At 50.0% G+C, this 26,915-nt stretch overlaps 1 protein-coding gene and 1 long non-coding RNA gene across 6 annotated transcripts in view; one reads left to right on the forward strand and one right to left on the reverse strand.

Annotated features, from left to right (window-relative positions):
• Positions 1-1,360: 1,360 nt before the first annotated feature.
• WDR37 (WD repeat domain 37) overlaps positions 1,361-26,915 on the reverse strand; it is a 65,934-nt gene continuing 40,379 nt past the window's right edge. For 4 of the 5 annotated variants that reach the window (XM_086715063.1, XM_086715066.1, XM_086715065.1 and 1 more), the window contains 5 exons: positions 26,512-26,752; positions 25,031-25,172; positions 8,291-8,425; positions 7,724-7,838; positions 1,361-4,004 (listed from right to left, as the gene is read on the reverse strand). In XM_086715063.1, the coding sequence (XP_086571189.1) occupies positions 3,873-4,004; positions 7,724-7,838; positions 8,291-8,425; positions 25,031-25,172; positions 26,512-26,752 (765 nt within the window). In that variant the 3' untranslated portion in view covers positions 1,361-3,872. The remainder of the gene's footprint in view (positions 4,005-7,723; positions 7,839-8,290; positions 8,426-25,030; positions 25,173-26,511; positions 26,753-26,915) is intronic. The other variant, XM_086715064.1, reaches the window with a different exon arrangement.
• Positions 5,620-8,250, forward strand: LOC147579569 (uncharacterized). Its single transcript, XR_015254084.1, has 2 exons — positions 5,620-6,326; positions 7,605-8,250. It is a non-coding gene; the product is annotated as an uncharacterized LOC147579569 (long non-coding RNA).

Genomic DNA, 26,915 nt, shown 5'->3' on the forward strand with positions numbered 1-26,915 from the left:
GTCTGAACTTAACTATTAATTTATTAAGGGAAACCAGAAAATCTAGGCATAGTGAGACACATCTGAGTGGCATTTTGACGAACTTATAATAATAGCAGTTTTGCCTTTGGGATTTTTTTTTTTTTTTAATATTTATTTAAGTAATCTCTACATGTGGGGCTCAAACTCACAACCCTGAGATCAACAGTCACTCACTCTTCCAACTGACCTGGCCAGGCGCCCCGCCTTCTCAATCCTTTATACTAACATGTGAACTTTTAAATGTAACTGAAGACATAATTGTGAAATTTGGACGCTAATCACATGTTTCTACAGGCTCAGGGAAGAAAGACAAGGAGTCCGTCAACTTCTGCCCTCTGGGGGCTGACTGAAGGCAGGGAGCCCGACCAGTGTGAAGAGGCAGCAGGACGATCCTGGGCCGGGACCAAACGTCTCCTCGGGTTCCCACAACCACCACACCGCTTCGCCCACGGGGGACAGCGGATGAAAGAGCAGCCAGTCCAGATGCGTACTGTCCCCACAGAACGAGCAGGGCCTGCTTTCTGTAAATGCAATTTTTTAAAGACTTTCAAACAAGCTTACCGCAGTAAGAACAGGGCAGACGTCTTATGAAACCCCTCAGGGACTCTGACAACACCTGCATTGTATCAGATTGTTAACTCCCTCCAGACACTGCCGGGGAGGACAAGCATACCTACTTGTCAAGGGGTTAAAGGGAGCCCAGCACACAGGCAGGATTACAGACCTTTGAAGTCTAAAGTTACAAGTTTTCAAGTGGGCAATACTAGAATTTTCAGCAAAGCAAAAAATTTAAAAAATAAGTAAAGAATATGGGGCGCCTGGGTGGCTCAGTCAGTTAAGCATCAACTTCATCTCAGGTCACGATCTCCCCATTCACAGGTTCGAGCCCCGCATCGGGCTCTGTGCCGACAGCTCAGAGCCTGAATCCTGCTTCGGATTCTGTGTCTCCCTCTCTCTCTGCCCCTCCCCCATTCATGCTCTGTCTCTCAAAAATAAATAAAACGTCTTTTAAAAAATTTTTAGGGGCGCCTGGGTGGCGCAGTCGGTTAAGCGTCCGACTTCAGCCAGGTCACGATCTTGCGGTCCGGGAGTTTGAGCCCCGCGTCGGGCTCTGGGCTGATGGCTCAGAGCCTGGAGCCTGTTTCCGATTCTGTGTCTCCCTCTCTCTCTGCCCCTCCCCCGTTCATGCTCTGTCTCTGTCTGTCCCAAAAATAAATAAACGTTGAAAAAAAAAATTTTTTTTTAAATAAATAAATAAATAAAAAAAATAAAAATAAAAAAATTTTTAAATAAAGAATAAAAAAAGACTCCCAATAACATAAAATTTTTACAATAGTGATTACAGAATGTGGATTTTTAATGAATTTCATATGGCAATGAAGACATTCAACACTTAAAAACAATCACACCAATACAATAAAAACACTTGCTGTACACAACAGTTATAAATGCATACTTTCCCCCCAAAGAAACTTGTTTTTCACAGATTTAAGCAACAGGTGATTTACATAGGATTCTTCAAATTCCAAAATATGCACACAATTTTTGTCTCTACAGAAAGCGATGTGCAGTGCTGTTTTGTCCAACAACGTAGTTCTTATGAAACTTTCTATCAATACACATTTTCCAGTAACCACACATTTTCCTTCCATTATCAAATGAAATTCTGGACATGTGAGCAAAACCACTCTCATTTCCAAACACGATTTCAGATGAGATCACATGTGGCTGATCACGACTTAACCTCAGCCACACAAGCACACACACGCACATGGACGCTCACGCGCGCACGCACGATCCCAAATCTCCATGACTCCCGAAAACACCACCACTAAGGCCACAGCAGCAGCTGAATGGAAGCACGTCAGAGGACGACGTGGTCGTGATAGTAGGGCGTCCTGCTCCTGAGAACTCTCCCCAAAAGCATGAGGCCTTGTGCCCTCGTGGAGACGCGGGAGGAGTGAGGAGGTCGGCCACTCCCGTTGGCGAGACAGTGAGCAGCTGCCGGCCACGGAGGGCACTAGTTTGCAGAGAACTAAATGGCCATCAAAAATATTTATTTCAAAGCTTCCACTTTTTTTAATCCGGCAGAGATCTGGTTCTTAAGTCTGATTCAACTGTGTTTGTATACGTTTTTCAGTGCTCCTAACAATGAATCTAAGACACCCAGACATTCAAATTAAAACACAACAGGAGCCCAAGAGCTTGGACACACCGATTGGAGGCCCGAGGTCGCCCGCTCTCTGGCGCTGGGGGTGTGGTGCCCCTAGGTCGGCAGGGGCCAGAAGGCAGGCTTCAGAAATGACTTTCTGCGCCCTCCAGGCACCGACCTCAACCATCCGTAGCAGGACGGGTTTCTCCTGGTCCTTCTTCCCTTCCAGACCGTGTCAATCATCTCAAAATCGTTCCAGAGAATTTGGGGCTGGAATTCCTCGCGAGGTACCACACATAGGACCTGAGCCACGGGAGCCTCAAGTGAGGCGCGTTCACTCAGGACCCAGGGCGGCCCACGCGCTCCTCCGCCAGCCGTCACCACCAGAAGTGGGGCACCCACGATCGTCTTCACGGTCACCCTCTTGTGCCTCTCCAAGTGCACACACTCAAAGAATTAAAAATAGGAGGGCGATATGCAGAGACGGCTCTTTATCAAAACTGTGACTGAGCAAGAAACACGAACTCACAAACAGCGGACAACAGTGAGTCCTACGAAGGCAAGAGCGACGGGCTCGCCCGGGCAGTGACAGGGCTGGCACGCAGGGGCGTCCCGGCTGCCGAAACGGGAACAAGCTGCCGGCCTGCGACGCATCACTGCAGCCGCCCCTGCCGGCCGCTATGATTGTCTGTCCTGCCTTCGGAACTGAACTGGGCATCCCAGCCACACGCAGTGGCGAGACGCCCCCGGTCTCCAAACATGCTGTTCTGAGGTAGTACTCATTTATTTGCATTGTTGGCTCTCAAACACCACCAAGGAAGTGAACCCCCTTAGAAATACGCAAACCAAAGTGTAGAATAGAAAATAAATAAGGTTTTGTTTTCAGGTAGCAGGCAGGGCCTTCTTCAAAAGGTCAAGTCACATTCAATGGATAAGTCATCTGTAACTTCTCAAAACTGTTTATAACCATGGCTATAAACTAAAGTGCTTTAAATTTTGCTTAGTATCTGAAATCAGTGATTAGAATCACATTTTTGAATTTGCTAATATGAGACCTCAGGAGATTGAAATGATTTTCCACAAAAAGAGCAGAAACTTTTTCTTTTCAAACGCCTCTCCAAATGTAAAGTCTGCAGCCTACTTCTGTTAGCGTCTAACATCCAGGTTGTTTTACGTAACTACGGCGGGACGGAGTTGAAGCTCCGTGACAGCACGGCACACGCTAAAACCTCACGCGGAAGCAACCCTCAAGTCTTCCAGCGCACCTGCCGTGCGTCAGCCAACGCGGGTGCAGCTCCGCGACCTTCCCGGCACAAGGCAGACGTGTATAATTATTCCAGAAACGCTACACTCTACTTGCGCCTCACAGTAAGTACGCGGGTTCACATTTAACTCACGCAAACGTAACGCCCTCCTGTCAGCTGTCAGACGCCAGCAACTCACAACACACGACGTGCTACGGGGAAGGGGCTTCGTCTCCACTGCACGGAGGGCGCCAGCACACACACAAGACGAAAATAAAACTTAGGACCATACGTTTTGCTGTACATTTCATGCAAGCTGGGTACAATGAGAAAAGAACATACAAATCACCCTCGTCAGGGCCCGACTCTCAGAAAAAGGGCTTGACCAACAGGAGAAAAGCGGCACCGGTCCACAGGTCCACGGCGAACCACGCGACTAAGGAACGCCGGCAACCTCATTTCTCTTGTAACAACGCAGGGATGTTGATGTTCCAGCCAATGGCTTGCCTGTCAAACCCGCAGGTGAACAGATTGCACATGGGGTGGTCCTCGCTCCACGCCGAGCAGCACACCATTCTTCTGTGGCCCTATTATCACACAAACCAGAATTAGTATATCCTTCCCAAGGCAGAAGCGCGATAAAACCTCAGCCAGATTTACAACTACACGAATCAAGGCGACGGAGTCGAAAGAAAAAAACATTAACAGGCGGCATTAGTCAACACGAGCCACAAACCATGCACGTGGCAACAAGCTTTCGGCCACGTGCTGCGGAGAGGCCGAGGTGGGGCGAGGGGCGTCAGCACACGTGACCAAAAGCATTTTGTGATTCTTTAATAAAATGAGTAAGATTATAGTCAGGGAAAAAGAATATATGATCAATCTGAAGATTTTTAATGAGCTAGATAATATTTGGGAATAAAATAAATGAAATCCATTCAAAGACCTCAAAGACCATTTTAACAAATAGTTGGCTCAGGTAATAAAGTGGCCAGAAAAATACATTTCGTATCAAATAAGACAAGGATAAAATAAACGATCTTTCAAGTCAATTCCTGCTACCTTCAGGAAGTCCAGCTAAGTTATCGGAATGCTGGAAAAAATTACTGCCAAACACTAGCAAAGTTTTTAGAATGTGATATACCTAGTGTATACGTGTAGAGACACAGCAATGCCTCAGCACATGTTAATATACTTCCAGATTAACGTGATCACGGTCTAGTGATAAAGTACAAGAAACAGGATTAAGGAAAGCTGACAGAAATTTCAGAAGTAAAAGGAACACTCAGAAGAATGGCACAGGGACACCCCCCCACCCCCACCCCGGGTGGCTCAGCTGGTGAAGTGTCAGACTCTTGGTTTTGGCCCCGGTCACGATCCCACATTTCTGAGATCAAGCCCTGCATCAGGCTCTGCACTGACAGTGTGGAGCCTGCCTGGCATTCTCTGTCTCCCCCTCTCTCTCTCTCAATCTGTCCCTCCCCAGCTTGTTCTCCCTCTTAAAAAAAGAAAGGAAAAAAACAAGAATGGCACAGAAGTTCCCTGGTAAAGCATCCACATGTGGAAAGTGCTCTCTATGACAAAGAACACAACAGTCCACAAAATAAAGTACTGCCAACAGAAACCCACACAACAAAGGGTTTCAAGAGCAATGTTGTTAGGCTTCTTTGTTAAAAACCTCAGAAGTGGGGCGCCTGGGTGGCGCAGTCGGTTAAGCGGCCGACTTCAGCCAGGTCACGATCTCGCGGTCCGTGAGTTCGAGCCCCACGTCGGGCTCTGGGCTGGTGGCTCGGAGCCTGGAGCCTGTTTCCGATTCTGTGTCTCCCTCTCTCTCTGCCCCTCCCCCGTTCGTGCTCTGTCTCTCTCTGTCCCAAAAAAATAAATAAACGTTAAAAAAAAAATTAAAAAAAAAAAAAAAAAAAAAAAACCTCAGAAGAAAAGAGGGAACGATGCATCCATTAACTGGCAGTGATCAGGACTCTGCACAGGAACCAGTTAAAGATCAGTCAACTCAAGGCACTGCCGACAGAAACCCTCAGGTCAGGTGCTTAGTAAGGGGGTAAGGCAGGGCCAGCCAGCACGCAGAACGCTGGCAAAGGAGCACTCGCCCAGGACCCACCTGGAGTCCAGCCTCCTGTGTCCCTTGGACCCGAGTGCACACAGACATGCCTGGGGCACATGTGTACTTTAGAAACGCCCCGCCCCCTCTCGGGTCACAATGTGCACACTGCACAGAGCGCTGCACACCGGCCACGGGCCAGTGTGCTTTCTGGAACAGCTCACAGACACGCTGCACCCAGAGCCTTGTCCCTTGGCCCCTCCAGCGCTCTACAGAGCTCACTTGGCATGAAACACACTTTTGGGAAACACCACCTGCACTCTCCCCAAAGTAAAACAAGTTCACGCTGTCAGCCACCTTCACTCTAGCTACCAATTTCAAATAAGGTTGTTGTTTTGTCTTCTTAAAGTCTGTCGGTTCAAAGAAGCTGGGGCGACAGAAAGCAGGGACTGCCGGCTGTGGTTCCGGGACACCGAGCCCAGCATTTTTCTATCTGAAGAAGTGTCACAAGTTCAGAATTAAGTGAAACGTTACTCATCAATCTTAAAAATAATTCTATTCAACACAACACTTCAGGAGGAAACAAATCCGAGCACCACAAATTCTACCGTTTCAACAGGGCTACATGTGTACAGACAACCAACGCGAGTTGCCTCCACGAGATCAGCACCACCAGAACCTCTCACAACTCCGTACTTTCTCGAGGAAAACGTTCTCAAAGTAGAAGTCGTGCACGCCCGACCTCGTGTTCCAGGCGCAGCCCTCACAGGCCGCACAGCGCCGTCAGGTACCACACATGGGTCCCAGCGTGTTAACGACGCAGCGTGCACGCACAGCAGGGACTCTGCAGGTGCCAAGCTCGAACCTTCCCTTTGTCGGGGGGGGGGGGGAGGTGAAGATTTTATTAAGCACTCTAATTTCACGAGTACCTTTTCTGTGACGTGTACTCAAAGAATAGAGTTTCAAAATGAACTTAGGACAGTACGCGTACAAGCCCCGAGGGGGAGAGCAGGTGAAACCCCGTGTAGAGGGCAGAGGCCTTTCACGGAGAGTTGGCGCCACGTAAAGTCAGGCCTCGCTGACAGCCAACACCCTTCGCCGTTGGCCTCTGAAGCCACCTTCGGTCTACAGCTCCTAACACCAGGGCCGGCCTGCGGGTCACAAACCACTCTGTGAGGCTTTACACAAGACGACAGGGGGCGCCTCCACAAGGGGTCGGCAGAGCCACGGCCACGGGGCAGCAAGCGTGGCAGGCGCTGGGGGCACAGACGCTGACTGCAGCGTCAGGGGCCACACGAACTGGCTCGCCCACGCGGCTGTCACACTGACACACGGAGAAGGCCGTGGGAGGAAAAGGAGGGGGGCCAGGGGGCAAGGCTCAGTTAAGCACCAGGCCTGCAGAGGTGCGGCCTCAGCGATGGGGACTGAGGGGTAGTGGGGGAAGATGGGAAGGGAGGGGCGGGGGGATGCAGGAGGGAGCGTATGGGGGGTTATGCATCACAGCAACATCCACTGCCCCACAGGAGCCGTCGGGAACCACCTAAGTGCGAACTCCCAGGTGGCACGCTGGGAATGTGCATCAGCAGGTCTGAGCCACAGCCACGGCCACGAGCACCACACTCCCCCTCCCCCGCACCGTCTGGGCTGACTCCCAGCAAAGCTGCATCTAGATGGGCTTTTCCCGTCCTGCACCTGCCAGGGAAAGGGCTCTTCCGGTCTGGGCGGGGTGGGTCCTCTTCTGAAAGAGGCCCCGAGGCCCACACCTCTGCATCCGAGTGAGGGCGCACACTTTCACTTGCCAAGAGGAGAGGCTGTGCTGTCCCGGAGGGGGACCGCCACCATGGGCGCCCTCTGCTCCCCACACGAGACTGGGGGGCGGAGTGCGCCATCTCATTTAAGTTTAAAAACATGTGGCACACTCAGTTCAGGTACTGGGGAACCCTTCAACTTTAAATTTTGTGAGTCCTAAACACAGATCAAGTACTTCCAGTGAAATCTAGCGTCCAATGACAGTAGGAAAATAAGAATGTGACACCTCTGGTGTGTTTATATCGATTACAATTATAAAAGCACTTATGTCTAGTATATCTGGATAATTTAAACATATCGCTAGTTTCTCTCTTTTTAGAAAACCTGAAACGACGTGGGGCTCGTCGGTCAGTGGTGACCTAGGACGCAGACTCCACGCTGTCCCCAAGGCTCGCTGCCAACACGCAGGGCGAACACGCGGGGCGAAAGCACACCTACCTGCCGGCTGCTACGGGGGAGCCGCGCCAGCCGCACGCCCGACATGTCGAACAGCCTCACTTGTCGGTTGTCGTGTGGGAGGGCGATTATCTTCTGGCCGACGCATACATTGATCCTGCGAAGGGGAGACGAAGTGGGTTATGGATGAAGTCGGGACGGCACAAGTCTCCGAGTTTACAGACTATCACGCAGTGGGAGACTTCGCACCATTCACGCTTCAAGGCAGGTGCTATCTGTCTGCAGCGTCAGCACACAGAGACCGAGTCACTTACCTGTAATGACAGTGACTCAAATGCAGCCCCACAGCGCTTGCCCAAAGGTGGCTCATTCTTCTCCTTTGAAGCTCACCGCCCCAGCCCAATTTTATACTCACATTTCAGCAGCACACAGGGGATACTAAATCTGCATGAGGATCAATAAAAAATAATCCCCCCTGCAAAAAATACTTCCCCGGAAGTCTAATGCACTTTTCCAAGTGCTCTCTTAAACACCACACGTACATGAATAAAACACTGCATGACAAGCCACCCTCTCAGGACATAACAAGCAGGACATAACAACATTCACCTGTTGATGGCAGAGTCTGTGCGAATAGTCGCAATGGGGGATCTCATATTCCTTAAATCCCAGACCTTCACGGTGCGGTCATCGCTGCCCGAAACAACATTATCTCCCACGGTGAACACGGCCGAGGTCACGGTGCTACAAGTAAGGGCACAGGTTCAAAAGATCATCAGCAAGTCCCAGGATGCAGACACAAGTCCTCTCCACCTGCGTAATGAGCACACAATCCCGCTGCCAGAGACTGGTGAGGCAGGTGGAAAGGCTACTGGAGACGTGGAAGCGGACAGTTGTCTCCGACTCCACTAACTCCTGCTTCAATCTCCCTGTGAGTGTAAACACAATGAGCATTAGAAAAGTACAGTCCATTCTACTCAGCTCTACCTTCTCAGGCAATGGAGCAAAGAGAAGCTACTGGAAGACATCGATTAGACAGAACCTGCCAAAATGTCTACATACTCGCACCTGATAGCACAAATGTAAAAAAAAAGGAAAGAAAGAAAAGAAAAAGAAAAAGAAAAATCCAGCCTAACTTTCAGTTTAACCAAAACACTGGAGAAAAACCTATTCCTTTAACTCAACCACCACCACCACCACCACCAATTTAAAAACGTGCCAAGAATTTAGACAGAACTTTCTCCACGGAAGATTCACAAAAGGCCAAAAAGCCCATGAAAAGATGCTCACCGTCAACCATCAGGGGAACGCAAATCAAAACCACAGCATCCCATCTCACTCCCCTTAGAATGCCTTCCATCAAAAAAACAGAACACAAGTGTTGGTCAGGACGTGGAGAAAAGGAACCTCATGCCCTGTTGGTGGGAATGCAAGCTGGTGCAGCCACTGTGGAGGACAGTGTGGAGGACAGTGTGGAGGCTCCCTGTATAGTTAAAAATAGAACTACCCTGTGATCCAGCAACACCACTACCGGGCACGCATCCCAAGGAAACGGATCAGTACCCTGAAGAGGTACCTGCGCCCCCATGTTCACAGCAGGCAGGACACGCAAACCAGCTAATGTTGACACACGAATGTACAAAGAAGATGGCATGTGTGTATGAACAACAGGGTCTTGTTGGGCCATAAAAAAAAGACACAAATCCCGCTGTCATCACGGGGATGAATGTGGACACCATGCTATATCAGGCAGTGGAGGGGGGCCCACGTGTGATGCACAGAGAACAGGGGGAGGAAGGTAAGCCCGGACCTGAAGCCAACGGCCCCTCTGAACCCCCGTCTCAAACACAGAGGAGCGTCAGGCCTGGCCTGGTGCAGAGGCCGCGACAAGCTGGGAGGGACTCTGACGCCCGGCCTCCCCCGTGGACTCCGGTTCTCAGGGAGTTGTGGCCAAGTTAAATTTCAGTGAACATTCTGCTCAATTAATGAAAAAAGTCTCCACAAAAGACCGCCTCACCTTATGTTAATGAAATGCTGAAAGACATTAGGTTTTTAATAAATCACCATCCTGACAGGTATTGTAGGGCATCAAAGGGAAAAGCTGGCGCGGGGGCCATGGCTCTCGAGGCACCCTCGGACTCGGGTCCCCGGGGGAACCCACTGTGCCATGACTGCTCACTGGAAAAGCTCAGACTCTGCCGAACTCCAGCCGACTCATTTATCTTGTCGCCGAGAGCAGCCGGGCGTGTGCTTCCAGCTGACAGCGCACTACCTTCTCACCGCACACCACTGGCCGATCTGGAACATTCCGCTCCCTCCGCGGGTCTCAATCACCGGAGAGACTGTAATGCTAGCACTCCTCATTAGGACTAACAGCTGTCTTCCCAGTCACACAGAGACACAAAGCTGTTTTGCATAACAATCTGCCGGAATTTCATAGCTAAGAAAAAAAAAAAAACACACGATGTGTGGAAAATGCTGGCCCGGAAATGCCAGGCAGTGCGCTCTCCTGGCCCCACATCAGAAACAGCGCAGAGCCCCCCGCCTCTCACCTCTCAGATGGAGCTCACAACAAAACCAAGAGATCCGTTTGCATCAGAAGGACAGAGCAGAGGAGCAAGCACTCAGGCAAGGGCAGGGGCGTCCTCTGGACGGGAGTCCGCCTTTGAAGAGTACATCCAGAAGGAAATCAGTGTGGCCCATCGCCCTACCAAGGACGGGGCAGTGTTTGTGACATCCCTGCGGCCTAGCACAGGCCGGCAGGACAGACCACACCTGCCCTCACGTCTGCACACAACGGAAGACCTGTCCTGACCACGTCCTCCCTGGCTACCGCTTCCCGCTTCCCAGACCGTCCTTTGAAACTAAGCCCCGCACAGACGAAGCAAGTCCTCTGCAGCCTGCCCTAACATGGAGGGTCCTGGAGAGCACACGCACTGTGCCCGGCCCACCCCGTGTACTCCTCAGTGCGCACACGACGCACATGGGCCTGTGTCTTAAGATCTGAGACAACTAAATGGAAAACAACCCTTTTCCAAATGATACATTTCTGAATACTCCTTGATGGCGAACTCTCGAAAAAGCAGGCCCTAAGATAAACATTTAAAGGAAAAGTCACACTTGTGTCACATCTGGTTCGCTTTCAGGATCTGGAATTCAAATGCTCCCGGAAGAAAGAAGTTAAAGCAGCGCCAGCTCAGTATCCAACCCGGTCCCCCTCCTCCCTGAGCCTGTCTTCGGCAAACCGAGACGTCGTCACCGACAGGACCGAAGTGCAGGACGGCCCACTCGACGGAGCAGGTCCCGCTTGCCTCAGGGAACATGCCACAGCAAACAAGGTGGAGTGAGGACACCCCAGCGGGGCAGCGACGGGACAGGGGCAGTTTTCGGGCAACAGGGTAACTGTGACACTGAAACGTGCCGCTGCTGGGACTTGTGACAATACCTCAGGGAAGCGTCGCGATCACCAGGGTCATCACGCCACAGCGATGGCTGCGAGCGGCATCACAGGTGCATCAAAACGGTGCCTGTCGCTAACCAAGTTCTCCTCCAGCACATTTTATTAACTGAATCAGTAACTTTTCCATAGATTATTCAAAGATGATCATTCTACACAACTTGATTTAAAAGGGTTACAGAGATTTTTAAACAAGGGGGTTACAGAGAAGTTAAACTTAGGAAGATTTACAGGGTAACCTCATGCTTGTAGTATCAAGGGCCAAGGCTCTGATTTCCTTTCTATGAAGCCTGGTCACTATTTCATTCTGATCAAACAATGTAACAGCCAAGCATAAATAAGTTTTGAATATTTGTAATTACATCAACAACTGTGACACGGGGCACCTGGGGGGCTTGGTCGGTTAAGCGTCTGACTCTTGATTTCGGCTCAGGTCTTGATCTGGGTTCATGAGATTTTGGCTCTGCGCGGTCAGCAGGGGGCCTGCTTGGGATTCTCTCTCTCCCTCTCTCTGCCCCTCCCCTTCTCTCTCTCTCTCAACATAAACAAACATTAAAATACAAACAAATTAGGTGAAGAGTGATCTCCCTCAGGTTTTAATAACCTAACTGTCCATTCCCTTAGTTTCGGAATTCAAGACTTTGCTAGTTACGTGCTGATGCGCTCACAGCCAATGTCCGATTGTCAGCATCACGTGACTCTGGGCATAAAAACTAGGATGTGAACAATTTAAAAGGCTTCCCTTCTTTTTTAAATCTTCCAAAAGGAAAACTGTTTCTACATCAGCCTTGAAATAATATGATACAGAAATGCCCTGTTCATCAGAATAACCAGGAAAATTGAAGTTAGGAAGGTATTAGGAACCGTAAGATTTTTACTCTCCAGAAACTGCAAAGTCGAAGAGAGAGCGCTCTTTCCTGAAGAAGCCCCAGAGAGGCACGGGTCCGTCCTGGATCTGAGGTGAGCTGTCACAGGCCTGGGAAGACCCCTCTTCTTCACCTGGACATCCCTCACACCACAGTGGGGGTGACTCCACGTAAACCCGGGCTGCGGGCGCCTGAGGGCCCTTGTGGCCCAGGGACCGTGTGCAAACACGTTTCAGAACTGGGAGTGCGAGCGCATCCACCAGAAGTGGCACAGGACACACGGAAGATGATACACGTATGACATGTGGACACATGCACACGCATGTGCTGGCATACCCACCAGACGTGACACTGGCTACACGGAACATGATGTGTGTGCATGTGTGTGTGCATGAAATGAGCCAGAACTGAGCTCTGACACAGAAGTGACGCTCCTTCAACTCTCTGAGGAGCAAGTGTCCTTCACGCCAGCATAGGATTTACTCACGGAAGGAGCCTGAGGGGCGAGACACCCTTGGCACCAGGAGGCACCCGTGGGCCCCACACTCAAGCACCCCCTCACTCTGAAAGGTCAGAATTAGCTACCAGCACAGCCTTCCAACACCTCACATTTCCTTACTCATCCAGAGGAGCAACCCAAGCGATGGGCCCCTGGTTTTTTTTTTTGTTTTTTTTTTTTTTAATTTTTTTTTTTTCAACGTTTTTTTTTTTCAACATTTTTTTTTTTTATTTTATTTTTGGGACAGAGAGAGACAGAGCATGAACGGGGGAGGGGCAGAGAGAGAGGGAGACACAGAATCGGAAACAGGCTCCAGGCTCCGAGCCATCAGCCCAGAGCCTGACGCGGGGCTCGAACTCACGGACCGTGAGATCGTGACCTGGCTGAAGTCGGACGCTTAACCGACTGCGCCACCCAGGCGCCCCATTTTTTTTCAACGTTTTTATTTATTTTTTTTTGGGACAGAGAGAGACGGAGCATGAACGGGGGAGGGGCAGAGAGAGAGGGAGACACAGAATCGGAAACAGGCTCCAGGCTCTGAGCCATCCGCCCAGAGCCCGACGCGGGGCTCGAACTCACGGACCGCGAGATCGTGACCTGGCTGAAGTCGGACGCTTAACCGACTGCGCCACCCAGGCGCCCCTGGTTTTTTAACACACGTGGAATTCACATTTACCTTCCCAGGGGGCCCGGTGTTCACAGCCCCTCCCCCAGGACAGGTGCCGCCTCGGCACAGGGCACTGCTCTTCACCAGACATGTCACGGGCGTCAGCAGTCACGGTAACGTGGGTGGGGGCATGCCACGCACACAACAGGAAAGCACTTTCACCTGTCAAGTTCACTAAGCTTCCACCAAACTATACTCCCTTAAGCAAAGGTTCCGACTCTAAAGCTGGTGACTCTCCAGGACTGCAAGTCTTGGAGCCCCATCCACGCATCAGGCAAGGAGCCCAGGAGACCAGCGAGGGAGGGGGTGCAGGGCTCCCCAGTGCCGAGTCTCACAGCAAGCCTGCCTGCACTCCTGGGATTCCAGGGACCGTTGTCACAGTGACACCCTCGACAGTATCCAATCACCTCCAAGTCCGTGCACCCCACACTGGCTCTTGGACAGGCCGCCATAGCACACTGACGGCAACCCACTCCTCATACGGGGCTGTCCTCAGGCACACCCGCTGGTCCGAGAAGCTGACTTTGCACACGCTGTTCCCGGCCCTCCCTGCAGGGACGCTTCACCAGACGGGTAAGGGGGGACACAGCACTCAGTCCACGGGAGATGCCAACACAGAAAAGCACTTCCAGGGAGCCAACCTAAACACTCAGAGCAGAAACAGCACGTAGGAGGTCGCTGAATGCACCCAAAGTCCCTCTCAGAGCACCCACTTAAGACAGTCTTTTTTTGGGAATGCAAGCTGGTGCAGCCACTCTGGAAACAGTATGGAGGTTCCTCAAAAAACTAAAAATAGAACTACCCTACAACCCAGCAATTGCACCACTAGGCATTTATCCACGGGATACAGGTGTGCTGTTTCGAAGGGGCACATGCACCCCCATGTTTATAGCAGCACTATCGACAATAGCCAAAGGATGGAAAGAGCCCAAATGTCCATCAATGGATGAATGGATAAAGATGTGGTATATATATACAATGGAGTATTACTCTGCAATCAAAAAGAATGAAATCTTGCCATTTGCAACTACATGGATGAAACTGGAAGGTATTATGCTAAGTGAAATTAGTTAGAGAAAGACAAAAATCATATGACTTCACTCATGAGGACTTTAAGAGACAGAACAGACGAACATAAGGGAAGGGAAACAAAAATAATATAAAGACAGGGAGGGGGACAAAACACAAGAAACTCTTAAATATGGAGAACAAACTGACGGTTACTGGAGGGGTTGTGGGAGGGGGGATGGGCTAAATGGGGGAGGGGCCCTAAGGAATCTACTCCTGAAATCATTGTTGCACTATATGCTAATTTGGATGTAAATTTTAAAAATAATAATAACATTTAAGAAAAAAAAAAAGACAGTCTTTTTTAGGGGGCGCCTGGGTGGCTCAGTCGGTTAAGCCTCTGACTTTAGCTCAGCTCATGATCTCACAATTCAAGAGTTTTGAGTCCCGCGTGGGGCTCCATGCTGACAGCTCAGAGCCTGGAACCTGCTTCAGATTCTATGTCTCCTGCTCTCTGCCCCTCCCCTCCTCACACTTTGTCTCTGAAAAATAAATAAAAATTAAAAAAAAAAAAAAAAAAAAAAAGACAGTTTTTTTAAAAAAGTCCTGGTCCTTGAGGGACTTTGGAGAAAACACTAAGTGGAGCATCTCACTCTGAGAACAGAAAGAAAATGGAGCGTGACTCTGCTCCGTCGGCAGCACCCGCACCCCACGGGTCCAACGCCACGGCTGAGTGCAAGCAAGTGCGGACGCCGGGCGGGTGATCCGAGCCCACCGGGGCCTGGCGTGGGCAGGGGCCAGGCACACGCACCACGCCAGCTCTGCCATCGGGCGGCTGCTCTGTCCCCACTCTGCTCGCCTCATGCCTCGCGCCGTGGCTTCTGCTGACACGTGCAGGTTGGTCCAGACACGACTCAGCTGTGAACGAGTCTGTGACGGTGCAGAGTCAGGAGGTGCTTAGTCTGTGGTCACAGCCTGACGATCTTCTCTTGGGTCATCTCGGTGCAAAGTGAAGCGACCTGACAGCTCACAACCAAGCCGTCAAGTACACTGAGTTAAATGCACTAATTTCCCCGAAGTCCTTATTTTTATTAGTTCCCTATCAGCTCTACTTAAATGGGGAATTTTGAAAGCGTAAATAAATACAACATCTCCTCTTACTTTTAAAAACTATACTCCAAATTGGAGACAACTTTCAAATGCATCAGCAGGGGACTGTTAAGGAAACCGCGGGCCCAAAGCCGGAGGTGCAGGGAGTTGCAGGGGCCACATGGGACACCCCCAAGGTCTCCCGGAGCAAAGCGGTGGCACCCGCAGAACGGCCCCGTTCACAGGAAAACCAGCCTCGCCTGCGTGCATGAGGTGTGGGGACCCGGCCCAGCAGCTCGAGACGCACACAGTATTTGCTAACATCCCCTGCTCGTTTCCAGGACACCATGACAAAACGTGTGCGAATACAAATGACACTTGCAAAAACACACCTTAACACGACCGCTGGGGCAGAATACCAGAAGTTGACACAGTCCAGGAGTCCTTTCTGTCTCTCAACCAACTACTGCCAGTAGTTACAGAACTCTCTAAACCTTCTCAAAACAAAATTATTTTCAAACCATCTAATCAAAGAGAAGACAGGGGCTCCTAGTTGGCTCAGTCGGCTGAGTATCCAACTCTTGATTTTGGCTCAGGTCATGATCTTACGGTTCATGGGATCAAACCCTGCATTAGGCTCCTCGCTGACGATGTGAAGCCTGCTTGGGATTCTCTCTCCTCCCCTCTCTGCCCCTCCCCCACGCGCACACACATGTGAGCATGCACTCTCTCTCTCAAAATAAAAATAATAATAAGGGGCACCTGGGTGGCTCAGTTGGTTGAGTATCCAACTTCAGCTCGGCTCATGATCTCACAGTTCATGAGTTCAAGCCCCACATGGGGCACGTGCTATCCATGAGAAGCTTGCTTCAGATTCTCTGTCCCCCTCTCTGCCCCCTCCCCTGCCTGCATGCACATGCTCTCTCAAAAACAAACATTTTTTTTTTTAATTTTTTTTTTCAACGTTTATTTATTTTTGGGACAGAGAGAGACAGAGCATGAACGGGGGAGGGGCAGAGAGAGAGGGAGACACAGAATCGGAAACAGGCTCCAGGCTCTGAGCCATCAGCCCAGAGCCTGACGCGGGGCTCGAACTCACGGACCACAAGATCGTGACCTGGCTGAAGTCAGACGCTTAACCGACTGCGCCACCCAGGCGCCCCAAAAAAACAAACATTTAAAAAATAATAAAAATAATAATAATAAAAAGACGACGACTGAACCAGACTCTCAGGCACTTGGGCAGGGAGTGCAGAACTGCAAGAGGCTTAGGCTCAAAGGCATTTGAGGCCAGCATGATGCTACGGGCCCTTCTGGAGCCATCCCCCAGTACTGAAAAGAAACCGTGCAGCACAACACACTCCCCACGTCCTCCTTCTCCTCCTCCCGGACAAGGGCTTACAAGTGACCACCAAGAGTAACAGACTTACAAACCAAAAGCAGTCTACCAAAATCTCAGCCTCCAAGGTGTTCTGTCACCAGACTGCCACGCATCCACCCCTACCACGGGCCTGCATACAAGCTGAGTCACTGACCAAGCACAGAATTCAAGACTTAAATCAACCACTATCCAATTGAAGGGGTCACGATGTCGAAAGGCTTTCTCTTTTTTTTTTAAGCATAGAGAGAGAGAGAAAATGCATGCATGCCCAGTGGGGGGGGGGGGGGAGAGGGACAAAGGGAGAGGGGATGGGGGAAAGAGAGGGACAGAGAGGGAGAGAGGGGGAGAGGGGGGAGAGAAGAGGAGAGGGGGGAGGGGGAAGGGGGAGAGGGAGGGGGAAGGGGAAGAGAGGGGGAGGGAGAGAAAGAGAGGGGGAGGGAGAGAGAGGGAGGGAGAGAGAGAGGGAGAGAGGGAGAGAGAGAGGGAGAGAGAGAGGGAGAGAGAGAGGGAGAGAGAGAGGGGGAGAGAGAGAGAGAGAGAGGGAGAGAGAGAGGGAGGGAAAGAGAGGGAGAGGGAGAGAGAGAGAGAGAGAGAGAGAGAGAATATGAACAAATGAATCCCAAGCAGGCTCCACACCATCAGCACAGAACTCATCGCAGGGCTCGATCTCACAAACTGTGAGATCATGACCTGAGCTGAAATCAAGATATGGACACGTAACCAACTGAGACACGCAGGCACCCCAATGCTTTTTCTCTTTAAAAGTATAAAGAAAATTGTTAATAACCTGACACAAAATTCAAAGCCACTTTCACCTTCATACATAAATGACCTAGAATTTGGTATTTACTATGATATATCTTCCCTGGGAATTTGGGAATGAAAGCATATGATCATGTCTTAACTTTAAAGCAATCATTATGAAAAAAAAAACTATGAACATTATCGTATCTCCAATTAAAACCAAATACAAAAAATAAAAATAAATGTTACCGATAAAAAAGCAATCATAATTTTTAATCTGATTTTTTTTTATTTTGTTTTGTTAGATGTAGTGTTTTGTTTTCTTTAGAAGAAAGCACCGAAGTTCACATTTGGAGGATAAAGTTATTATTATATAGGGAGAATTAAAGCAAAACAGAAAGAAAAAACTTTGCACTCTCAGAGATTTTATCCACGGTGAGCTAATTCGAGTTTCTTCAATGCCAGAGTTTATTCACACTTATGAACACTGTCAGCTGGGTACAGACTAGAGTCATTGGCCACCCACAGGGAAAGCTTAATGACCAGTGACTGCCTCAACTGTCAGTCCCTTTTTATAGCAACTGAAACAAAACAAAACAAAACAAAACAAAACAAAACATAAGAAAAACGTGAGGCGGGGATGGGGGTGGGGGTGGTTCCGCCAGGCCCCCAGAGAAGCAGTTGTGCTGGGCAGTGCAATCCTCGTGGGCAGCTCTCGTGCCGCCTTCAAGGGACACTTCGTGGATCTCACCCGAAGGTAAGTTTGGGTACCACGAAAGCTTCCTGCAGACGCACCTCTGTACACACAGCCCACGTGGTAAGAGTCCAGCTGGGATGACCGGTGTGCCCGAGTCTAGGCCGGCGGGAGAGTGCCACTGCGTCCCAGGAGGGAGGGCAGGGTGTCCTACAACGACACTGCCTGAAACAGCTCACCTACTCAATCATCCCGTCAGGGGAGAAACTCGTCAACACGCAAGATTTAGCTTATTTCAGATGAAAAGCACTGGATTTCAGCTCCACCTCCTGACAATGAAGACAAAAATCTATGAAAACAAACTGCCAGCGTTTGAAATTCCGTGACGTTCCAAAATATTTCAGTTACCCATTTCTGTTATTTCCGAGAACAGTACACACTACAATTTCTCATCCCTGACTATTAGGAGAACAATCTGTTATATAAAATATCTAATATTTACCTTCATATAAATCGGTACCCCTTGCTACTATAGCAGATAGTCAAATAGTAACAGACACACATTTATACTGAGTAAATCCTATTATGCTAAAATTCCTATTATAATGAACAGCTTTCACAGTACAAAGTAAAAATACACAGGGAACACAACAAAGAAGAAAAGAACATTATTTGTCCTTTCTAAAAATGTACAAGAACCTTAAGCAGAGCTTACGTGAAGAAGTAATAACAACAGCAGCATAAATTTCCAGAGAAACCGTGTGGCTATAGATTTGTACCCTTGCAGTGAAGCACTACACCTCAAACTCTCTTTTCACAAAAAGGCACAGAATCCACACAGAAGCATGAGGAGAACAGTCACCTCTCTCCCAGATCCTAGAAAAATCAAACTAGGATGGGACACCTGGGTGGCTCAGTCGGTTAAGTGTCCAATTGGGACTCAGGCCATGATCTCACGGTTCGTGGGTTCAGGCCCCCTTGTCGGGTTCTATGCTGACAGCATGAACCTGCTTGGGATTCAATCTCTCTCTCTCTCTCTTTCTCCTTCTGTCTCTCTCTGCCCCTCCCAGCTCATGCTCTCTCTCTCAAAATAAACTTAAAATAAATTATAAAACTACACAAATAATCTTAAAACCTATACAGCTACATCTTGCCTTAAGAAAACCCAACATACAGAAATTCAAAATCACTGAAGAGCTAAGTGAATTACTCACATTATATAAGATATTAGATTCCAACATACTTTACTGGAGAATGTGTGTTGAGTTTCTTGTAAATGAAAATATGCCCTAAGAGACTACGTTCTGGAGAGTGTGCCCCACCTACAACTCTTCGGGTGATACCAACAAGTAAGGAACAGCATGTCTGAGTTGTGCTTTTAACGTTCAGAAAAGAAATGGGTTAGGGGCACCTGGGTGGCTCAGCTGGTCGAGCATCCGACTCTTGATCATGGCTCAGGTCATGATCTCAGGGTCGTGAGATGGAACCCCACCTCAGCATGGAGCCTGCATGGGATTCTGTCCGTCTCTCCCCTGCCCCTCCCCCACTCATGTTCTTTCTCTCTCTCAAAATAAACGTTAAAAAAGTAAAATACAAAAAAAAAAAGAAAAAGAAAAAGAAAGAAAGAAAGAAAGAAAGAAAGATTAAAAGGACTCAAGAAAGAAAGAAAGAAAGAAAGAAAGAAAGAAAGAAAGAAAGAAAGAAAGAAAGAAAGATTAAAAGGACTCAAGAAAATCACCCTGGAAAACCAAGAGTTAGCTCCCAGTCCAGGAGACAGCACTGCAGGCACCGAAATGACTTATCTCCTACAGGGGCAGTCACTGCTGGATGTCGGAAATGTGGCCTTGGGCCCGTGACAGCAGCCGTGGTTGGGGTGGCAACGGACGGTGCAGCGGCGGCGGCCGTCAGACGGACCCAAGGCTTGGGGGAGGCAGGAGACCCGAGCGTGTTTGAGAAGCCACACTCAGACCGTCGCAGGTGAGTGAGGAAACCGAACACGGTCCGAAAGCAGCCAGTTCTCCGCTCTCGGTCGGGAACAAGGCTGTGCGTTTGGTTTGATAAAAGCACGCCCTCTGTAGGTGCACACGTAGTTACTGGCACAGGTACCGTATTCTGTCGGATTTCTTTGTCCCCGTGGGCTCAAACCTAGGGAACCCGTGCCGGAGGCAAAAAAAACAAAAAAAAAAACACAAAACAAAACAACAAGAGCTACCGACTAAACAGAGTCTTCATCTAAAAACCCTGTAAAATGTCCCACCTCCTGTTTTTCCGAGCGGCCGCAACTCCCAGAGGCTCACTGCTAACGGATCAGGCAAGGCTGCAGCCCCACCTGCTGGCCACGCCGTGCGGGCTCTCCCCAGGCAGCGGCCTCTCCACCCTGCGGGAACAGAGGCTCCCACCTGCCGCCACCGGCCACGGCATGGCCGAAGGAGCAGAGGAGGGCCTCGGCCCGCGGGCACGGCGCACAAGCCCCCGGCCAGCCCGTGCCAGTGCCCCAAGGCCTCTGAAAAGGTAAAACGTGCCCTTCTCTGACACCACTGGAAATCAGTGCCAAAGGGAGAACGGTCTTATTTTGGTACCTTGCACATCAACAAATATGCTGGTTCATCCTAACTTGGTTAAGAGAAAATGCACATGGTCTAAGGGCGGTGCTTGTCCACTTATTCCATTTTCACTCACAAGTCCATGTGTCCTCACTACATACAGAAAATGAAAGCATCAACTTCTGTCTTGGGGCATCCAGATGCAAGAGGCCTCAGGGACAGACAGGGCTCCATGCCTGCTCTACGCCACTACTGATCCCGTGAGAAAAACAAACCAAAGAAACCTCGTCACAGGTCCACGCTAGAAATAAGAATCCCTGGGACACCTGGGTGGCTCAGTCGATTGGGCGTCCGACTTCAGCTCAGGTCAGGATCTTGCGGTTCGTGGGTTCGAGCCCCGCATCGGGCTCTGTGCTGACAGCTCAGAGCCTGGAACCTGCTTCGGATTCTGTGTCTCCCTCTCTCTCTGTCCCTCCCCCACTCATGCTCTGTCTCTCTCTCAAACATAAATAAAAACATTAAAAAAAGAAAAGAAAGAAAGCCAACATTTAGGGGAATAAAAGGGGCAGCCGGTGGCTCAATCGGTTAAGCATCCAACTTCGGCTCAGGCCATGATCTCAGTTTGTGGTTCAAGTCCTGCATGGGGCTCTGGGCTGACAGCACAGAGCCTGGAGCCTGCTTTGGATTCCGTGCCTCCCTCTCTCTTTGCCCCTCTCCCACTCGCACTCTGTGTCTATCCCAAAAATAAACATTAAAAAAAAACCTTATAAAAGAAACAGTAAGAACCCCTTCGTAACCAATCATGTTCCTCATAGTGTATCTCTCCAGAAACGACCGTTATTTCACACATCCACCAGGTACAAAAATACACCCCAAATCATAGAGACATGTGAACCATGACCCCAGCATTTCCTACGCTGCACAGTCAGAGGGTGGCAGACAAGACAGACCTACTACTCAAAAAGTCTTAACGCGGGGCACCGGGGTGGCTCAGTCGGTTAAGCGTCCGACTTCAGCTCAGGTCACGATCTCGCGGTCCGTGGGTTCAAGCCCCATGTCGAGCTCTGGGCTGATGGCTCAGAGCCTGGAGCCTGCTTCCGATTCTGTGTCTACCTCTCTCTCTGCCCTTCCCCCACTCATGCTCTGTCTCTCCCTGTCTCAAAAATAAATAAAAAACGTTAAAAAAAATTAAAAAAAAAAAATAGTCTTAACGCTAAACACACACTTCCAACAACACCCAATAACACAAATAAATTCTTGGCTCTTTTTGCAGAAAATAAAAATAAAATCTTTCAGACAATCAAAAAAAGCAATTGAAAACAGAATGTGACCAAAGATACTTTAAATAACACCCAGAAAAATGACTCTGGAATCACACTTAAGAGTCGGGCCCCACAAGAACCCCCCCACCAAGCTCCCTGTGCCTTGGTTGGCCTCCACACATCTGGAGGAGGGCTCCAGACCCCCTGTAAGGACCGCATGTGTGCTGTGCCCAGCGTGCAAGGCCTCCCGTGTCACAGGAGGGAGGCTCCCATCGGTGCCACAGAGGGCTGTTCACATAAAGTTCACACTGCCCTTTTCAGCCCAGCCCCCAAGGCTCAGACCAGATGCCACTCATCCAGTGTGGGATGGGGAAAGTGCAGCGAGTCCGGGACAGACTCCTGCGCCAGACGTCATGAGTGCTCAGGACAGAAGGGGCACGTCTAAGAAGCCCCAGCAGCCGAGTCTGGAACAACTGAAACAACAATAATTACAAAACAAAGACCTACAACCATCAAAGTGTAATAATCCTTGAGCCTACAGCAGCCTCAACTACACTAACGAACAAAGCGCCAACTGATGAGTGTGGAAAGAAGGCCAAAATCAGCAAGGTCACCACTTCTACACACTCGAGGTGATAAGAGACCCAGGAGAGGATCACTGAGGACGTCAGACCCAGTGGATGAAAGGTCACTAGGGAAGAAGACTGCTCACGTCTCCCCGCCACTTCACACATTTCAACGTGGAAAACACATCTTGCGGTAGGGACACCTGGAGACGCCCCCGCACTCCAGGCCCGCATCCCCGATAGCAGGACGCTCTGCTGGGGACACAAAGCACACAATGGTGGCTGTGAAGACTTCTGGCAAAAAGGCAACCAGGAGAGAAGCAGAGTGTGGGACATTCTAGCTGAGAATGGCTTAGATTCTTCACAAAAACAATCCACGCCATAAAAATAACAGCAGGGGCGCCTGGGGGGCTCAGTTGTTTGAGCATCTAACTCTCGACTTTGGCTCAGGATCCCAGGATCGTGGGCTCAAGCCCCGAGTCAGGCTCTGTGCTGACAGCGCAAAGCTGGCCTAGGAGTCTACCTCTCTGCACCAACCCCACTCTTGCCCTCGCCCTCTCCCTCTAAATACATAAACTTAAAATAAAAACAGTAACAACAAATGGTCAGAAGACTAACCTAGATTAAAGGACCACAGAACAAAATGAGTGCATGTAATGAATGAAGCCTGACTGAATTCTAAAACAATGTATCAGAGACATTTCAGGGACAACAGGGATAGAGCTGAACGTGGGCCGGGTATCAGATGCCATCCCAGAACTCTGTTTCCACCCTCTCCGGGGGAACGCCCAACAACTCTCCAAAGACGCGCTCGGAGTGCAAGGGAGAAGCGGCAGGCCAAGGGCGGCTCCTGGCACAGGGCCCCGGCAGACAGCACTCATGGGCGCTGTGTGTCCAGACGCTGCACATGTCCACGTGCGCACACAGAAACACGACCGATGTGGTGAAAACAACACCACCGGTGAGGCCAGGAGCAGAGTACGTGGGGTGCCGCCACACGATCCCCTCCAAATTCACGTGCGCCTGAGCCTCCTCAACATAAAGCACCCGGGAGAAGAGACGAGCAGGCTCTGGGCAGGGCTGTGAGCACGGGGCCCCGGCTCGTCCTAAGCCCCCATTACCGCACACGGCTCCCCTGTCCTCGGGGCCCAGAGCGAGCCCGCCCTCAGAGCAGACGGAGGACAGCCGCCCCCCTGCATGGTCCAGGCTGGCCTGACCAGAAGCCGTCCCCTGGACGGGACAGAGACCTGTGAAAGCAGGGACGCGGCGAGAGGTGCCCTGCACGCAGGCACCAACGCCGCCAGCTAAGCCGCTGCGAATGGAGACCTTCGGTCCCCGTGCCGCGGCCCCTCCAGCTGCCAGCAGCAAGTCTGTCACAGTCTCTCAGGACACACGGGAGGGGGGACCTAGCACACACAGGCCATGCTCGCACCGCTGTCCCAGAGCACGCCACCTCCCTTCTGGCCCCAAGCTTCTTGAAGACCTCTGTCTGTCCGGTTTCCGTGTGAACACGGCACGAATTCTCAACACTGAATCTCTAATTTCGTATCTGACGTTAGACACATAAAACGGGCTTGTTTAGGGAGTGCGTCCAAAGAAGGAATGAAGAAAATCCGTTATTTTCAAGCAACCAAATGAGCAAGCATGCGTTCATTAACAAGTGTTTAGTGAGCACACGGGACCTTTCTGGACACGCAGAAGCTCAGGACACACACTGCCAGAGAGACAGACACAGAGACGGTCCGGTCCAGAGAGGCACGTGCAGGGGCAGCGGTGGCATGGGGAGCAGATGACAGGATACAGTCAGGAGGTGTGACAGGAAGGGCGTCCTGCTCACGGAGGGGATAGGGCACGGCAGGGGAGCGGGGATGTCTCTGGAAAGATGGTCATGTGATTTATCGGGAACGGTCTGACTGGAGAAAAGTTTTTGGAAAGAAGTAAGAGTTCTGGGGGCGCCTGGTGGCTCAGTCAGTTAAGCGTCCGACTTCGGCTCAGGTCATGACCTTGCGGTTCATGAGTTCAAGCCCGTGTCGGGCTCTGTGCTGACAGCTCAGAGCCTGGAGCCTGTTTCAGATTCTGTATCTCCCTCTCTCTCTCTCTCTCTCTCTCTGACCCTCCCCCGTTCATGTTCTGTCTCTGTCTCAAAAATAAATAAACGTTAAAAAAAAAAAAAATTAAAAAAAAAAAAAGAAGAATTCTGTCAAGACACAGCTATGCCTGAGCTGCCCAATAGATGGCCAGGCCGGGGGGGGGGGGGGGGGGGGTGTCCTCCCCAGCTCTGGCCCGGCGCTCAGCAGAGGCTGTGCGGGCCACCAACTCTAGTGTTTCCTGACTTCCCCACTGCCCCATCCTACCACCATCCAATTCCCTGTGAGAACTTCAGTGACTGAATCTTTTAAAGTCTTACAAATACCCAAATGGAGCTAAACGTTTAGGGAAAGAGCAGCCAGTTTGGAAGACGTGGAGCTGGAAGTTAATACTGGAAATGAAGATACGAATTAAGTTTTAATATCCACCTGCAAAACTTTTTTCACGAACAGTTAAAGAGAGATCTCTAAATGACTGTGACTCACTCCGTATGGCCCTGGAAGACATTCACGGAGTGGATGGAAGGGTCCCTGAAATCCCAAAGACGGAAAGTCGTGTCCCGGGAGGAGGTCACCACAAGCCGCTGGGTGGGGTGTGTGCAACAGTGCGTTAGCTCCTGGTCATGCCCTACAACCAAAGATGACAAAAATGCAAGATCATCCACCTGTAGGCACAGTTACAGCGATGCTTTCTTAAGAACACAAGAATCAAAACCTCTTTATGGTCTCTACTGCTCACGGTCACCGTACAAGGGAATGCAAGTAGGGAAAGATAAGAAGTCACTTAAAACTAGCGTGTGGGGTCGCAGTGGAACTGGTTTTCCCTCGGGAACTGGAGTCCTTTCATCCACACATTTAGAGGGATCAGCAAAACGAGTGCGAGCGTGACCCACCTCTTGATGCTGACGGTCAGAGGGTCTGGCAAATCTCTTTAATGGGCTAAATATGTGAACAAACTAATTCTTAATCTTTAATTCCAGAGTAACTTCTAATACTAGAATATGTGGAACCCTTAGTAAAACATAATCTTTAACACTCAATGAGGAAATTCACTTACTGACAAATTTGCAAAAACGTCTGTAGTGGGCATAACTCTAAGATGTCCCGGTGACCCCCTTCCCTGGCATACACACCCTGGAGGATACCTTCCCTTGAGTTGGGGCAGAACCTGTAAATGCGACGAGATATCACTCTGGTAAGCTCGGTACATTAAAAGGTAAAACAGATTTTGCAGATGTAACTAAGACCTCCAAATCAGTGCCTTCAAGTTAATCAAAAGAAACTCTGTCCTAGGTGGGCGTGCCCTAATCAGGCAGGCCCTTGAAAAGAGATGTTCTCCTGGAAGCGGAAAACACAGCAAACAGCTGTGTGGGGAAACATCTCTGAAGGGGCCACGAGGGATATGAGGGCACGCTCTGGATGCGGGGAGTGGTGGGTCCCCAGCTGACAGGTCGCCAGAAAACAAGGACCTCAGTCATATGGGGACCTCAGCCATATGCCACAACAAAACGAATCCTTCCACCAGCGGTAAGTAAGAGGACAGAACCTAACCCTCAGATGAGATCACAGCCTCAGACCACACCTTCGCTTCACCCATAAGACCCTGAGCACAGGACCAGCGAGCATGTGCCCAGAACTCCAGACCCAGGGAAACCATGAGCTTATAAATCCATGTTATTTTAAGACACTAAGTTTCTGGAAATTTGCTACAAAGCAATAGGAAGCTGACAGAACAACCATTTTTCAAATATCTAGGTATTACATGCTACAGTTAAATCCCTTAAAGATAAAATAGGTTTAGCTAACAAACAGTTCTGTAATTTAGAAAGGGTCCCTGAAAAATCACAATCTGGGTACCACAAGAACTAAAAATAATCCTGGACAAGAAGTAATTTGCAAGGTAAGATATAAACACATGCACGTAAATCAAAAGCACGCCAACTGGAAATCACAAACACCTGAAGTACCTGTCAGAGAGTGAACGAGTTCCGCCGTCTCCACGTCAAACAGATTCGCCGTTCTGTCCCAGGAGGCCGTCACTGCCTGCTTCCCCCCAACCAGCCAGTCAGCGGCTATGACCACTCCCTGGTGGCTCTTAAGAGATGTCAGCGGCACCCGGATGGTAGGACAGTCACTGGACACATCCGCGTCAACATCAGGCTCGTCTTTATCGGAGCACTCCACTTCATCTTCGCCACATATCTGCTGCTGATTGTGAGAGCAGAGAAGAAATTCCCTGGGAATCTTGAGTCTTTTCTGACACAGCTACACAATCAGACTGTTGTCATTTGTCTTTCTAGGACTTGATCATCGTTATGACCAACAACAGCACGGTATCTGGCAAGTATCTGGAGCTTGATGACTGTTTATC

The sequence above is a fragment of the Puma concolor genome, chromosome B4 (genome assembly GCF_028749965.1).
Source record: "Puma concolor isolate L17-30 chromosome B4, mPumCon1.1.hap2, whole genome shotgun sequence".
NCBI lineage: Eukaryota > Metazoa > Chordata > Mammalia > Carnivora > Felidae > Puma > Puma concolor.